This window comes from Meles meles, chromosome X, assembly GCF_922984935.1.
Source record: "Meles meles chromosome X, mMelMel3.1 paternal haplotype, whole genome shotgun sequence".
NCBI lineage: Eukaryota > Metazoa > Chordata > Mammalia > Carnivora > Mustelidae > Meles > Meles meles.
The window spans coordinates 37,130,718-37,147,972 of record NC_060087.1 but is presented as its reverse complement, the minus strand read 5'-3'; the positions used below and the strand labels follow the sequence as shown (position 1 = coordinate 37,147,972).

At 39.9% G+C, this 17,255-nt stretch overlaps 1 protein-coding gene across 13 annotated transcripts in view; it reads left to right on the top strand.

Moving 5' to 3' along the window:
• CASK (calcium/calmodulin dependent serine protein kinase) overlaps positions 1 to 17,255 on the top strand; it is a 343,974-nt gene that overhangs the window by 267,489 nt on the left and 59,230 nt on the right. For all 13 annotated transcript variants that reach the window (XM_045994396.1, XM_045994399.1, XM_045994395.1 and 10 more), the window contains one exon: positions 3,493 to 3,614. In XM_045994396.1, coding sequence (XP_045850352.1) covers positions 3,493 to 3,614 — 122 coding nt within the window. The remainder of the gene's footprint in view (positions 1 to 3,492; positions 3,615 to 17,255) is intronic.

The following is a 17,255-nucleotide window of genomic DNA, read 5'->3' as shown; positions in this document are numbered from 1 at the left end:
CACTTAAGAACTGGGAGCCCCTGTTATGATGATAATGACGATGATGTTTCCTTAGAACTTAATTAATTCAGGGCATGCTTTGTGGATGTTTTAAAATGAATCAAATATAGACATGCCTTTAAGACATCACAGCACAGAAGAGTGACCTAGCATACCTGTAGGGTCACCCATGGAGTATGCACGCTGGTGGGACAGGAATTGCTTGGAGCTCTGGGGGTTCACAGATGAGCAAGTGGTACAGCCAGAACTGCTTCCAGGTGGTTAGACTTGCCATCTCGGTATCCACTAGATACAAGGTGGTTTTATTTTCATCTTATAGTATTAATAAACTGCCACCTAGATGATGTATCCACGTAAGCAATACTGGTAGAGACCGTAAAAACTAGGTAAGATTCCACTAAGGTAGCTGAATGAAAATGATAATTGGGTTTCTGTAGTATCTGTTGAATTTCTTTAATGTACAAAAGACATTTCATTGGTATTTCTGTCATTGCAGTTTTGTCAAGTCCAAAAGTTTAGAGCTGGCTTTAGTGACCCTATAAACCTGGTATCATTTAACCCTGCTATTGATATGCTGGGGCCAGTGTTCCGTGGGACAGTTGGAACTAATTTCTTCACATCATCTCTTGTTTTACAAGGCTTTCAGTAAGGGGTGATGAGAGAGCTGGCTTTGAACTAATTTCCGGAGGGTTTTTTTTTTTCCCCCTGCTCAGAACAAATTGAAAGTCACAAGAAGAACAGGTAGAAGGAAGTGGATTTGGTTAATACATTTTCAGGAACAGAAAGGGAAATGAGGACTGATTTGTCCTTTGTACCTTTGTTTATCCTACTTAATATCCACTTTATGTTTTCAGTGAAAGAATACCAAGAGCCTGGTAGACATAATTACTCAAAATTTGAAAGTACCCACAGTCCCTTCAATAGCTAAATGGTCAGACTTTGGTACTACCCAACAATAAAAAGGATTAAGCCATTGATACAACAACCTGGATGTATCTCCAGAGGTCATCCTGGACCAAAAAAGCCAATCACAAAAGATCACATACTGTATGGTTTCATTTATATAGCATCCTCGAAATGACAAAATTATAGAAATGGAGAACAGATCAGTAGTTGCCGAGGGTTAGGAGGGGATAGGATAGGAGGAAATGAGGATGGCTATAGAAGGGCCAAGTGGGTGGGAGGTTGGGGGAACAGGTGGTGGGTAATGGGGAGGGCACGTTTTGCATGGAGCACTGGGTGTTGTGCAAAAAGAATGAATACTGTTACGCTGAAAAATAAATAAAATGGGGGGAAAAAAAAAAAGAAGGGCCAAGTGAAAGATCCTTCATTTGGATGGAAATAATTCTGTAGCTTGCCTGTGCCAATGTCAGTATTCCAGTTGTGATGTCCTGTGAGTTTTGCAAGATGTTACCATGGAAGGGAACTAGGTAAAGGTCCCATGAGATCTCTCTGTATTATTTCTTACAACTGCATGTAAATCTGCAGTTATCTCAAAAAGTAATTTGTTTTTTAAAAAAAATTAGTCACAGTAACTTCCACGTGGATAACCACTTGATTTGTGGCTTACACCCTGAATCATTCGCATAATAAAAGCATACTGCAAACAGCAGTTGCTTATATAGCAACTTTTTTTCTATTGTAGAAAACTTGGAACATATGGACAAGAACAGAATGAACTATAAATAGGAAAGTAAAAAAGCACTGCTGTTATGCTTTTGGTGTATTTCATTCTGTTTTTTTCCTGAGTTTTGTGTATTTTTTTTTCAGTCATAACTGGGAATATCAGTTTATGTGGATTAGAAATCGTACAGATTTCTCTAGGTCTTCAAAATTTTTCAAAATTAATTTCCATTTGGTTATATATTCCATTATATGGATGTTCTGTATTTAATCATTCTCTAAGTATTTGATATTTTCTCCCATTTTATATGATAAATATCCTCATGCATAAATCTTGGTTGCATTTCCTACTTTTTCCTTAAGGTGGGTTTTTGTAAATGAAATTACTGAATCAAAGTACATGTCCATTTTTAAGGCTCTTTTTCATGCATGTTACCAAATTGCATTCTGGGAAAGTGATACTAATTTACATTCTCACCAATAAGTGTATGTGATTGGATGAGGTCCAAGACCAGAAGCAATTAGAAACAGCATAACGTTCCAGAACAGAAAGATCCAAGATTTTTCCTTATCTAAAACAGAACCTCTGAACCTCAGCACTGTTGACATTCTGGGCTGCATAATTCTTTCTTGTGAAAGGCTGTCGTGAGCACTGTAGAATGTTTGAGAGTCCCAGGCCTTATGCACTAAACCATAGTAGCACAAACCATCCCCCCAACACCACCTCAGTTGTGATAACAGAAATGTCTGCAGATTGTCTGATGTCCCCCCTGGGGGCAAAATCACCACTGGTTGAAAACTGTTGATCCAAGACTTACAAGTGCAATGAGGCACTTACTGTTAGAATTTCTCAAACACTAATGTTCCAACGCCTAGCCTCTTAGGGTTCTTTCTCTGGAGTATGTATGTGCACATTGTCTGCAGAGTCAAATAGGCTTAGCATTTCTTTAAGCCTGTGTAAGTGACTTTGTTGCTCCCCAGTATGTATCTTTCCCTACTAATACCTCTCTGGATTCCTGGTTGTAAGAAGAAATTTAAAGACAGTGATCCCACTACCATTTCTTTGCCCTGCAAGAATGAGTGGCCCTAATATTTAATATGGTATTTGGAAGTGTCAGTCAGTATACTCAGCCTTTGTCTTTGTCTTTTGAATGAAAAGGGCCCAATAGATTGAGAACAACTTGATTACCTTGACTTCGTAAAGGAAGGAGAAAGAATGCTAACTTAAGTTTGAGCCTTAAAAATCCTAAGAAGCTGGGGCACCTCGGTGGCTCATTCAGTTAAGCATCTGATTTGATCTCAGCTTGGGTCTTAATCTCCGGGTCTTGAGTTCAAGCCCCACATTGGGCTCCACACTAGGCATGGAGCCTACTTTAAGGGGGGGAAAAAATCCTAAGAAGCTTATTTTACTCAGCAGGAGCACCCATCCTTCAAAGGTTTTTCCCTCAGAGCTACAGCTGGCTTTACCTTCAGTTCTTGATGGGGTATACTGGTACAGAAGGCTCACCTGTGCGATTTCTGTAATATTTCCAAACATCGTGACACACTCTTCCCAATGTATAACTTGCTGCACCCAGATCTTTCAGTAGCTCAATTATAGTTGACACATTTCGTTAATTCAAGTAAGACCAGCTTCAGTGTACTTTCAAAAATGAGAAGCACACAAATACATTGTCACAAACAGAAACTCACCGAAAATACTCTATCCTTAAGCAATATGAAGTTCATTTAAGTCTATCCAGTAAAGCCATGAACCTTTGAAGTTATGTTTATTGGTCCATTGTGCTGAAATGTAAGATTGAGGTTACAAAGGTTAGTTTGACATTGACTTTCTGTTCTGGCTGTTTCTTTTCTGTTTGTTCCCCTTAGGAGCAGTCTCACAGGTGCTGGACAGCCTGGAAGAAATTCATGCACTTACAGACTGCAGTGAAAAGGACTTAGATTTTCTACACAGTGTTTTCCAGGATCAGCATCTCCACACACTACTAGATGTAAGTCTGTCTGGGTTTTTTTTAAGTTATTTTTAGTGAATTAAATATTCATTGTGCCATTTTTAATTTACATGAATTTCTAGACGTCCATCATAACAGCCCATTTTCAGTCTTAAGTCTGTGAGAAATGTGGGAAATCATCCACTTTAGATTCATAACTAAAATAAAATATATTGTACAAAGCAATATAGCCTAGCAAGTCACTGTAAAAAGAATTATATGTGTGTGTATATGTATTATATGTGTGTTTCTCTTAGAAGAATCCCTCTACTCTAGAAAAACACTCCCGAACAGGTACAAAGATGCAGGGATGTGAACATTAATCACAGTCTGGGGGTAGGAGTGAACAGAGGACAGCAGGGAAATAAACCATGGCCTGTGTACCCCTGATGAGGAATATTGGGCAGCAGGTGAAAAGAATGAGATGTGGGGGTGCCTGGGTGGCTCAGTCGGTTAAGCATCTGCTTTTGGCCCAGGTCGTGATCTCAGGGAAATAAGGAAGGTTGGTAAAAGGGGACAAGCTTCCACTTATATGATGAGTAAGGTCTGACACTCTAATATATAACATGATGACTGACTGTAGTCGATAATGCTATATGATATGATGAAATCTGCTAAGAGTGTAGGACTTAAGTGTTCTCACGGGGCACCTGACTGGCTCAGTCGATTGGACGTCCGACTCTTTATTTCGGCTCAGGTTGTGATCTCAGGGTCATAAGATCAAGCCCCTTGTCGTGCTCTGCACTGGGTTTGGAGCTTGCTTATGATTCTCTCTCTGCCCTTCCCCACCTACCTACACCCACAATCTCCTTTAAAAAAAAAAAAAGGAACTTAAGTGTTCCTACCCCCAAAAAAAGGTTAAATATGTGAGGTGAAGAATGTGTTAATTATGTTGATTGTGGAATCCTTTCACAGTGTACACATTCATCAGATCCTCATGTTGTACAATTTACATATATTACAATTATGTATGTCAGCTGTCCTTCAGTAAAGTTAAATGCACTCAGCAGGATAAGGAAATGTGTCTTCTCTTTAGTTTAATTTAAGTAATTTGAGGGCATTTTCAGATAAGTTTAATTTCAAGTAACTGTTATTTTCCTCAGGTACCAGAAAGCCTTTGAAATTCATTCCATTTGGTGGAGAGCTCTTAACATTTCTTCCTCTTCTTTATTCAGTGTCTTCATTATCATTGTCTATCCTTGCTTCATAGGATCCAGAGGGTTTTTGCAAATGTAAATTTCCCACACAAGTCCCGCCCTTTAGTGGAACTAGCAAGTGAGCTCTTCGAAGGAAGCTGTAGCAGAGCATGGAGATTTGGTTTATTTCAGTGGTTAGGGCATTGCTAAGATCTACTGACCTTTTAGATCAAGGACCTTTTGCCTTTGAAAGGCTCAGAGAAATCCAAACTAGTTTTCAAGATTATGTTTTTCTGACTAATGGAACAAGGTATATGAGTCCACCCAGCTTGAGACTGCAGGGGAAATGGAAGAATATTGCTAGCTTCTACAAGGAGGGCCAGATAACTCAGACACAGACTGGACTTTGGAACTGAGCCAGGCCATGCTTATTGCCCAATGCTAAGCCCTTCAGACCTCACTGAAAACATGTGCTTTGACTAACTGCAGCATTCTTAGGTGGACATTGTCACAACTTCAGAAGAGACTCTTAGATGTTAGGAAAAACATGATTAAAGTTCATTTGGATTCTTGCGAATTATAAACTTTAGAACGTGTCTGCAGTGTCAGGATCTGCCCTCTCAGTGCATCTCAATTGGAAAAGGAGTGCGTGGACTGAGAAGGCGCTGTACCTGAGAAAAAGACGCCATGTCTGCAGAATTTTGCAGACAAATGCTACACATGAACCTCAGAACCCCCCACCCCCTGAAATGATTTGACTGTAAGGCTGTCCCTGGGCAGTGCTGGGTTCTGAAGATCCAAACTGACCCATCCTTCAATGAAAAGCTATCATCATGAATGATCTAAGCCATCACTGGAATGTGCTCTCATGATCTAGAGCCCATGAATATAGTTCATTAAGCTCTTGTCTCAGAACTAACAGACTACATTTCACTAGTACAATCAGTGAGGTATTCAAGTAACTGCCATATAGAGAAATGTAATGATTAAAACAAATTTTTCATACTTGAAGTGCTTAAGTAAGAAGGAGCGTAGTATGACCAACTCTTGAGAAAAAGCTTTTCAAACTTTGACCATTCATTTCTCTTCCTTCTAATGTTCCATAGCCCATGCTTGGATTGGAATCATTTTGTTTTACAGAATCAACACTGATTCCTTTTTGGTTTTTTTGGTTTTTGTTTTTAAAGATTTTATTTATTTATTTATTTATTTGACAGAGAGAGACAGCAAGAGAAGGAACATAGCAGGGGGAGTGGGAGAGGGAGAAACTGGCTTCCCACTGAGCAGGGAGCCTGATGTGGGGCTCGATCCCAAGACCCTAGGACCATGACCTGAGTGGAAGGCAGATGCTTAACAACTGAGCCACCCAGGCTCCCAGCACTGGTTCCTTTTTGAAGGATTCCAAGTAGTGATACCTAGTAGATAGTTTTGTGGTCCATGGATTGATTGTCACTTAATCCCACGGAGCCATTTTATGAACTATCTTTATTACATTTAAATAATTCCTGTTCTTTCAGCAGCACTCTAAACAACTAAGTTTGATGTCCTCAGTTTTAAGCTGTCAAAAAGAAACATGATCAAGTTCCTACAGGAGACTACAGATCATCTAGTACTTTATTTTTTCTAGTCATGCCTTCAAAATAATAAGCTTGAAAATGCGAAGAAATATTATTAAAATGTGAAGAAAATGAAACATCTGTTGTGTTGAGAGAATTTACATTAAAACACAAGGAGAAATATTGTGGTTGTACTGAGAGGGGAAATGCTTTCTTTTTGAATTCTAGTAAAACACACCTGGTTTAATCTGTAGTGAGAAATTAGAAAAAAAAGGAAACCAATCCAGAAATTTCTAAATGTTTGCTCCCCAGCCAGTTCTACCTGGCATATATATGCCGCTCCTCATTTTGGGGAGAGAGATAAAGAGGCTTGATGAGGAACCGTGTTTGGTCCAGCTTGGTCCATATGTCTGCTTTCACAAATTATAAGCCCTGTGCAGAGATGGTCTGTGCATAAAATATATAGATCAGTTTTACTAGGAAAAGGCAGTTTGGCCTGTGTATGAGTTTGCTGAGGCTGCCACAACAAAGGGTCACAAACTGGGTGGCTAAAAATGACAGGATCTATTCTCTCACAGTTTGGGAGGCCGGAAGTCCTAAATCAAGGTGTCAGCAGGGCTGTGCTCCCTCTGAGGCTGCAAGGAAGCCTCTTTCCTTGCCTCTTCCAGCTTCTTGTTGCCTGTGATCCCTGGGGGTTCCTTTGCTTATAGATGCGTCCATCCAGTCTCAGCCCCCGACTTCCCTTGGCTTTTCTCTCTGGATGGGTGTGACTCTGTGTCTTCATGCAGCCTTCTTATAAAGACACAACAGTCATTGAATTTAGGGCCTGCCCTAATCCAGTATGACCACATCTTAATTGCATCTTCAAAGACCCGGTTTCCAAATAAGGTCAGCTTCTGAGGCTCCAGGCAGACATGAATTTTGAGGGGAGAGTATTCAGCCCACTACCACTTGGAAAACTGATTTTGCCCTAAATTGATTCTTCAGGTTTAACCTTACCTGGTCACTCGTTAAGTGAGCTTTGTTGGGAATTGGTGTTAAGGTGTACTTGGGTCTTTTAATGGTAGTTTGAGTTTGTTTTGGGTTGCAACTTGTGTGTGATACATTGGATTGTCAGATGACAGATGCATTTTTAGACTGAAAAATCAAGGCTTTTTCAGTTAAAACGCATTTTGCGAATGTTATTTGGTGGTGATCCTCGATCTTCTCAATATCTCATGGAAATTTTCCTGTTGCAGAATAAATGTTTACTTTGTAAGTCAACAGTGTTATAAAACATGTTAAATGACACATTTCTCTCTCTCTCTCTCTCTCTCTCTCTGCCAAACTTTGACAACTAGTTTTAAACATTCACCCACCATCTGTCATACCTCTGAACAGCTGTTAGCATTCGTTACAGACTGCCATTTCCACAGTAAATATGAAGCCCCACCTAATTAAATTATTTTTGTGGGACATCCTAAAATTATGTTTAATTTGTGATTAGATTAATAGAGCAGAAAATCACTGCAGTAGCAACTTAACATTTTATATTGATTTATATGTAGATTTTTATTATAGATTAACTGATATTTTAAAATACTGCATTAGAAATAAAGCAGTGTCTGGAATCCTCCATATTTTGTATTACCAACATCTTTATTGCAGTTTTTTACTGTCCAGGGAGAGTTAGAGAGTTTTTTTAAATCCAGCACTGGAAAACTACAACTCTTGATTTACTCTTTTGCTTTTTTGAGATGATATTAAATTAGTAGAACTATTTGGGAACAGCTTATTTTTAGAACTCAAAGGTTTCCTAAAGCGGGAAAAACTGGAACTTCTGCAATGATTTGATGTTTTCCAGCAATTTGGGGTTTGAAAAGTAAGTTGATACACTGTTAAGCTTGGATATTTAAATAGATTACCAGTCAGGAAATGCCAAAGCTAAGTTTCCCATGAATTTGTAGTCCAGTCGAGTTAGACTTAACTGTCTAGAATATAAGACCTGCGGACCTGCAGAAGCTGAACTACTGGAACCTTCTGAGGGTCCCTGCCAGCCTTGAGCATGAGCTTCAGCAGACATGAAAAACCAGCTGGGTAGTGGGCCAGTGGTATGACCTTTGTGCTACTTGCCTCCTGGGGCTGGAGACTGAAGTACATTGCTGCTCTTCAAGGTATAGGGTATAGGGATCTCCCTTTCCATTCTTTCTAACTAGATGGGCAAAAACTTCCATATGTGTTTCTATAATATAGATAACTAGTATATAACTGTAACTAATGCCCAAGTATTAGTGTCAGTAGAAAATTACCACATAACACAAAATTCCTAGGGTAAAGAAAGCTAGAAATAGCATATATCCTGAATATTTTCAAAGTAGTTTTTCTTCATTCTTCATGAAGATATCAACAAACTTAGCCAGAAAAAGAAAGGCTACTAAGTATATGGTCATTCATTAAGCAGCAATAGAAAACGGATACAACCAGAAACAAAGCAAGTGTTGTCTACTCTTACCATTTCTAGTCAGCATTGTATTGGAGGTTCTGGCCAGTGCAGTAAAGCAAGAAAAAGAAATTCAAGGTTATGCAGATAAGAAAGGAAGAAGTAAAACCATTTTCTCACAGAGATATATTCTTGTATGTAGAAAAGCCTAAGGAATCTACAAAAAAAAAAATCTGTTAGAACTAATAGACAAGTTTAGCAAAACTGCAGGATAAAAGATCAATATACAAAAATTAACTGTATTTCTACACAGTAGTAAATCATGTGAATGTAACTACAAAATCAGTAGTTTTATAAGTAGTAAATCATGTGAATGTAAAATTAAAGAAATACAATACCATTGAAAAGAATAAAATATTTGGTGACTTGAACAAAAGAAGTTTAGGACAGTGTATGAACACTGTTGCTGAAAGAAAGTAAAGAAGATCACAATAAATGGAGAAAGAGAGACAGATTGTTGGATTGGAAGACTCAGTATTGTTATGGTGACAATTTTCCCCATATCCACCTATAGATTCAAGACAGCCCTTATCAACATCTCAGCAGAATTTTTTTGGTAGAAGTTAACAAGTTGATCCTAAAATTTATATGGAAATGCAAAAACAATTTGGAAAAAAGATCAAAGTTAGAGAACTGATTTCAAAGCTTTTTGCAAAGCTACTGTAATGCAAAAGCAGAGTATTGGTATAAGGATAGACATACAGATCAGTGAAACAGAATAGAGTTCAGAAATAAACCTTCCCATTCGTGACCCAGTTGATTTTCAGCAAAGGCACCAGGAAATTCAGTGGAAAAAGGATAGTGGTGGTGTTTTGTTTTGTTTTGTTTTTAAACACGGTGCTATGACTATCTGTATGCAAAGAAATTAACTTAGACCCTTACCTCACACCCTACACAAAAAATTTCCACAAAATGAATCATAGATTCACTTTAAGCTTAAAATAATAAAAACTTATAAAGAAAATGTAGACGTAAATCTTCATTGCCTTGGGTTAGGCCAGGAGTTCTTAGATTCAACACAAGGGAACTCTTGGGGATAAAGGAACTGTTCTAAAACTGAATTGAGATGGTGGTTGTACAACTGTATAAATTTACTCAGCATCTTCAAACTCTAAACTTACAGTGGGCAAATATTGTGTAGTTTATAAATGACGCACCAATAAAGCTTTCAAAAGTGAAAAATGAGGGCGCCTGGGTGGCTCAGTGGGTTAAAGCCTCTGCCTTCAGCTCAGGTCATGATCTCAGGGTCCTGGGATTGAGCCCCGCATCAGGCTCTCTGCTCAGCAGGGAGCCTGCTTCCTCCTCTCTCTGCCTTCCTCTCTGCCTACTTCTGATCTGTCTCTGTCAAAGAAATAAATAAAATCTTTTAAAAAAAAGTGAAAAATGAGAAGGAATTCCCTCTTACCTTAAAAAAATCTATTTTACCCTTTTTGTATTATTTTAAGGTCAAGCACTGTTGGAAGTTCCTTCCATGTGCTATAGGTTATAGTGTACTCTGGATCCCATAATGTCTTTGGAACCCATCACTCCGACTATAAACAGCACTTTCCAATCTCCTGGAGTTGTCCCTGTGTCCTGACACCAGTCCAGCAAAGCCAAACTGCCTGCCCTCAGCAGTGCCCAAGGCCCACCGTGAAGGGGTCATCCTAGCAGATTTCACAGGGATAGCACACTGACTTCCTCCTCTCAGCAGTTCATGTTAGGGCTAAGAATTTACCACTTACTGACTTGAGAATGCTAAATCTGCTTTTCTGTCCCAAGAACTGTTTTTATTAACCAGCGCATTGTTGTGCCTCACGAAAGAAGTCCAAATTAACTTTTTTCTAATTTAAAAACACTATGAGGGACGCCTGGGTGGCTCAGTTGATTAAGCTACTGCCTTCAGCTCAGGTAGTGATCCCAGGGTCCTCGGATCGGGTCCCACATCGGGCTCCTTGCTCAGCGGGAAGTCTGCTTCTCCCTCTGCCTCTGCCTGCCACTCTGCCTGCTTGTGCTCTCTCTCTCTCTATGACTGATTAATTAATTAATTAATTAAAATCTTTAAAAAAATAAAAACACTATGAATTACATAATTTTATCTATTTTTTCAATAAGGGAGTGTACCTTCTCAGAGAAACGTGTTTCAGCTATTCATTTCTTTTACATGCAAATACATATTTGTAATTTCCCAAAGTTCACAGCTTTTTAACAGATATGACCTAACACCAATATTTTTGTCTTTTTACTGTGGTAAAATATACCTGACATAAACATACCATGGTAACCGTTTTCGGCGTACGATTCAGTGGCTGTTCACACCGTTCACACCGTTCACACCGTTCACACTGTTCACACTGTTGCGCAACCATCGCCACCGTCCATCTCCAGAACTCCTTCCAGCTTCCGCAACTGAAACCCCCGTACCTATGAAACAACAACCCACCAGTTTCTTCTCTCCCCAGCCCCTGTTGACCACCACTCTACTTTCAGCCTCAGGGACTCTGACTAGCGTAGATACCTCATGTAAATGGAATCCTACCGCATTTGTTCTTCGATGACTGCCTGGCTTATTTCACCTCATCTAGCATCCTCAGTGTTCATTCAGGCTGCAGCGTATGTCACTCTCTCCTTCCTTTTCAAGGCTCAAAACTGTTCCCTTGTAGGTATACACCACATTTGGTTTATCCATTCATCCAGTATGAATGCTTTTTGATAGACCATTGTACAGCAGAGAAGACCAAATTCTGAAAAGTAAAGCTGTCCAGTAGTAGGGAATCCAGCCTTCATTCCATCCCCCGGGCAGTTGCTCTCTGGGGCACCAAGTTAGCGCCTGTGTTCTACATCTTTGTGAAAGGAATGTGTGATTTTCACTGAAACTATGATTAACCGTAGGAGTCTCTTTGGTTCCCTTATTTGTTCAGACGAATTACTTCTTAAAACAGGGACTGGAATTTACTCTGAAATACCAAGAGTAATGAATCAGCTTGTCCCTGGTCCCAGTGTTGGCCACTGAGTGCCTCTCTCTTTTTATGGCACCACAGTCAACTTTACCAGAAGGCAGAGGAATGTTCAAAAAGCCATCACAGTGCAACAAGGCCTGATTCTTCTTCATGCTGTTCTCAAGGAAGGGAGGAGTTTTCCCCCAGAAAGGAATGTGACATGCTCACTTGAAGAATATTTGATGGGGTTGGCTTGCAGCATTCCTAATCCAAGAACATAGCTGCTTTCTCCTCTTTGTGGCTGATCTAACACTGTCTCATTAAAACCTCTTCTGCCAAACTCTTTTGTTCTCTTTTAACTTGCCACAATAGAAATCCATTTTCACAGGGCACCTGGGTGGCTCAGTCGGTTAAGCATCTGCCTTGGACTCAGATCATGATCCTGGAGTCCTGGGATCAAGCCCCACGTAGGGCTCCCTGCTCTGTGGGGAGTCTGCTTCTCCCTCTGCCCCTCCCCTCTTCTCATGCTCTCGCTCTCAAATAAATCTTTTTAAAATAAATTTTTAAAAAATTTTTAAAGAAATGAGGCTTCAACACTTCTTTTTTTTTAAGATTTTATTTATTTATTTGACAGAGATCACAAGTAGGCAGAGCAGCAGGCAGAGGGAGAGGAGGAAGCAGGCCCCCCACTGAGCAGAGAGCCGGATGCGGGGCTCGATCCCAGGACCCTGGGATCATGAGCTGAGCCAAAGGCAGAGGCCTTAACCCACTGAACCACTCAGGCGCCCCGACACTTCTTTAATGTTAGTGTTTTAATGGAAAAGAAATTCATATCCTAGTGAAATTTCTCATAGGTAGGCAGACGCTTATATCTGCTATTAAAAAGTTCCATATTTCAGAAAGCTTGAGTAAAAGCAGAATAAAGCCACCTGTGTCATCTAAGTAGTGGTGTTTCCTTATGCTTTCTTTTGCTTGCTCAAGAATAGGCATTATGGGGGCACCTGTGGGTTAAAGCCTCTGCCTTCAGCTCAGGTCATGATCCCAGGGTCCTGGGAAAGAGCCCCGCATCGGGCTCTCTGCTCAGCGGGGAGCCTGCTTCCCCCTCTCTCTCTGCCTGCCTGTCTGCCGACTTGTGATCTCTCTCTCTCTGTCAAATAAATAAAATCTTTTTTTTTTTAAAAAAAGGCATTATGATTTGTTTCTTACCGGGCTTAATTTTAGAGTTAATTGCCAACTGAAAAAGGCCGACAGAACAGTCATGTTAGGTGCCACTAACTAAACTCAGGCCACTGCTTGAGTTTCTCAGAAAGAGCTGTCAGCTGCCCAGAATCTGCCACAGTGGCCTATATTGTTAGGCCACCAAAGGGATGGTCTTTTTAGACGGAACTAGGAGGTCAAGCAAGTCTTAATTTCTTGGTTTCAAAAATAAATCTCCATAAGTACAATGTTCTAATGGGCAGGAAATAAAAGCAGCTCTGTACACAGACAACTAAAACCTAAAGCAAACGAGGGCCTCCTTTGGGGTACTTTCACTGTCAAAATCCACAGTATTTTGCATCCCTCTAAAGAACACAAATTGGCCCAGGTGAACTGATTGTTCAGTTTCCTTTTTTGCTGTCAGAGGAAAACTTTCATAATTGATTTAGTTACAGTAGCATATGACTAAGCCAGCTGGGCCTCTTCTTAAGACTTCGGGTAAGGGTATATACCCCATCATGAGCTAGCATTTCACTGCCATACCATTAGACTAATGTTTTCCTGGAACATCTAACTCAAGGGCTCCTGGGACCATTCTTACTGGGCACAAAATCAGATACATATTTCTAACTTTACCCAAAATAACCTGGGCCATAGCTGTGATGGGCAGCCCTGAACCTTTCTCCAGGGTAAATCTAACTTCCAGGGGCGCCTGGGTGGCTCAGTCATTAAGCATCTGCCTTTGGCTCAGGTCATGATCCCTGGGTCTTGGGATCAAGCCCCTCATCAGGGGGAGCTCAGTGGGGAGCCTGCTTCTCCCTCTCCCACTCCCCCTGCTTGTGCTCCCTCTCTCGCTATGTCTCTCTCTATCAAATAAATAAATAAGTCCTTTAAAAAATAAAATTTATAAAATTTAGCTATTTACATGTTTTCTGACTTTTCAGAGGAAAAGGCAGCACAAAATAGAAATTTTGAAGGCTAGCATGCAAATGAAATGAAAGTGTATTCTTCAAATAAATGGAGTGTATTATCTCCACACAAATGGAGATTCATCTGTGAAACTAATCTTTGAGGGCTTCCTTCAACTATTTTTTTTTAATTAAATTGATTTCTAGAAGTTTTATGGAATATTCTTAGGAAAAATGATTTTCAGTGCAGAGAGGAAAGGTATTTTTTTAATCCCATAAAAGAAAAATGCCCTGGGTGATTTTAATTTCTTTTTGTAAATCATAATATCTCAATGCATAATCATTCTTAGATTTGTGAGCAGGATAGGTTATAGAAGTTCATTGCAAAGTTTCATTGTAGCTTCTTAAATTTTTGAAAATCCCATTTTATATTTTTTATCTTACATTAGTCATCATACAGTACATCATTAGTTTTTGATGTAGTGTTCCAAGATTCATTGTTTGTGTATAACACCCAGTGCTCCATGCAGTACATGCCCTCCTTAATACCCATCACTAGGCTCACCCATCCCTCCTCCCCGCTCCCCTCTAAAACCTTCAGTTTGTTTCCCAGAGTCCACAGTCTCTCGTGATTCATCTCCCCCTCTGATTTCCCCCACTTCATTTCTCTCTTCCTTCTCCTAATGTCCTCCATGCTATTGCTTATGTTCCACAAATAAGTGAAACCATATGATAATTTACTTTCTCTACTTGACTTATTTCACTCAGCATAATCTCCTGCAGTTCCGTCCATGTTGATGCAAAAGTTGGGTATTCATCCTTTCTGATGGCTGAGTAATATTCCATTGTGTATATGGACCACATCTTCTTTTTTTTTTTTTTAAGGACCACATCTTCTTTATCCATTCATCTGTTGAAGGGCATCTTGGCTCTTTCTACAGTTGAGTTATTGTGGACATTGCTGCTGTGAACATTGGGGTGCATGTGGCCCTTCTTTTCACTGCATCTCTATCTTTGGGGTAAATACCCAGTAGTACAATTGCTGTGTCATAGGCTAGCCCTATTTTTAACTTCTTGAGGAACCTCCACACTTTTCCAAAGTGGCTGTACCACTTTGCATTCCCACCAACAGTGACAGTGTAAGAGGGTTCCCCTTTCTCCACAACATCTCCAACATTTGTTGTCTCTTGCTTTGTTAGTTTTTGCCATTCTAACTGGTGTAAGGTGGTATCTCAATGTGGTTTTGATTTGAATTCCCCTGATGGGTAATGATGATGAACATTTATTCATGTGTCTGTTAGTCATTTGTATGTCTTCTTTGGAGAAGTGTCTGTTCATATCTTCTGCCCATTTTTTGACTTGATTATTTGTTTTTTGGGTGTTGAGTTTGAGATGTTCTTTATAGATCTTGGATATCATTCCTTTATCTGTAGTGTCATTTGCAAATATGTTCTCCCATTCTATGGGTTGCATCTTTTTTTGTTGACTGTTTCCTTTGTTGTCCAGAAGCTTTTTATCTTGATGAAGTCCGAGGAGTTCATTTTCATTTTTGTTTCCCTTGCCTTTGGAGACTTGTCTTGAAAGAAGTTTCTGTAGCTGATGTTGAAGAGGTTACTGCCTATGTTCTCCTATGTTTTTGGACTTTGATGGATTCCTGTCTCGCATTGAGGTCTTTCATCCATTTAGAGTTTATCTTTGTGTATGGTGTAAGTGAATGGTTGAGTTTCATTCTTTTGTATATAGCTGTCCAGTTTTCCCAGCACCATTTATTGAAGAGATAATCTTGTTTCCATTGGGTATTTTTTCCTGCTCAAAGATTAGTTGACCATAGAGTTGAGGGTCCATCCATATCTGGGCTCTCTACTCTGTTCCACTGATCTATGTGTCTGTTTTTGTGCCAGTACCATGCTGTTTTGGTGATCCCAGCTTTGTCATATAGCTTGAAATCAGGCAACATGGTGCCCCTAGCTTTGTTTTTCGTAGTAAATCACCTTTCCCTCACAGTTTGCCAGATTTCAAACGTATTTTTTAAAAAATGCTGTTGGAGGGCGCCTGGGTGGCTCAGTGGGTTAAGCCTCTGCCTTCGGCTCAGGTCATGATCTCAGGGTCCTGGGATTGAGTCCCACATCGAGCTCTCCACTCGGCAGCAAGCCTGCTTCCTCCTCTCTCTCTGCCTACTTGTGATCTCTCACTGTCGAATAAATAAATAAAATCTTTAAGAAAATATTGTTGGATATCAACAGCTGACCCCAGGTTCACCAAAAAGAAGTGACACATTGAAGCTTGTTTCTAATCACTGAGCTTCTTCAGATAACTCAGAAACTGTACAGAAAGTTCTATTTTAAGTAAGATGCCCTATTTCCAGGGCAAGCCATTCCCATTATTGTTATGCAGTGTAAATCCTTGAACAGCATTATCATCTGTTGTACCAGGATCGCAGACATTACATTACATACTTTTCATTACATACTTCATTACATACTTTTCAGCTAAATATTTGACTCTTGAAAACTTGAATTCCTTTCCAGCAGGGAGCTTGTTCAGTCTCTTTAAAGGAAGTGGTAAGAGGGTGGTTGCTCATGAACCTGAGTGGAGTTCCCTACAACTCTACAAAGCCATTCGTTATTTGACCCATGTCTGCAGTCTCGTTGCAAAAGTTATCATCTTACCTCAGCCAATACGCATTCTGGTCCTGAGATTTTGTTTCCTCTGTGCTAAAGTTAGTGGGACATACAACCCAGTGAGAGTAACTTTATGGTTCTCTGCCAACCATTCCATTTTAAATGTTGATCTTGCTGAATGCTGCGTATAAACTGGGAACGAAACAAAGTCTTCTGTTTGAGGGCGAGAAACCAGAAGAGCATGAGATATGATGGAGTATGGTTTAAAAAAAAAAAGGAAACTTGATTTAGTGTGTTGGATGTGAATAAAAAGTGACATCTTAACAGATTTCATCTTTGTGTTTGGAAGTACACTGTCAGGAGAGTTGAATTTAATATTACCACCAACTTTAGCCTGCTCTGTTTAAAATAGCCCATCTCCAATATAGAATTGTGGCCTCCTAACAGAACTGTGTTTCTGTTTCTTAAGACAGAAAGATTAAGCGTGTGCACATAACTGTGTGTGGCCATATCTGACCCAGCGCCAGAGACGAGCAGAGAGCAGTGTGTCTGAGACAGCATCCAACAGTCTGTTCCCTTACAGCTGTCCACATTTCCTCGTTCTGCTCTGTGTGTGTGTGTGTGTGTGTGTGTTTTAATAAAAAGTGCTGAAGTTGGGGAACCTTAACTTCATTGGAAAGAGAGAACAGTAACAGATTCATTCTTGTTTTCTCTCTAGGGATAACTTTTTTTCTAAAGATTTTATTTATTGAGCAAGAGAGCAAGCATGAACAGGGCAAGGGACAGAGGGACAGGGAGAAGCAGGCCCCCCGCTGAGCAGCGATTT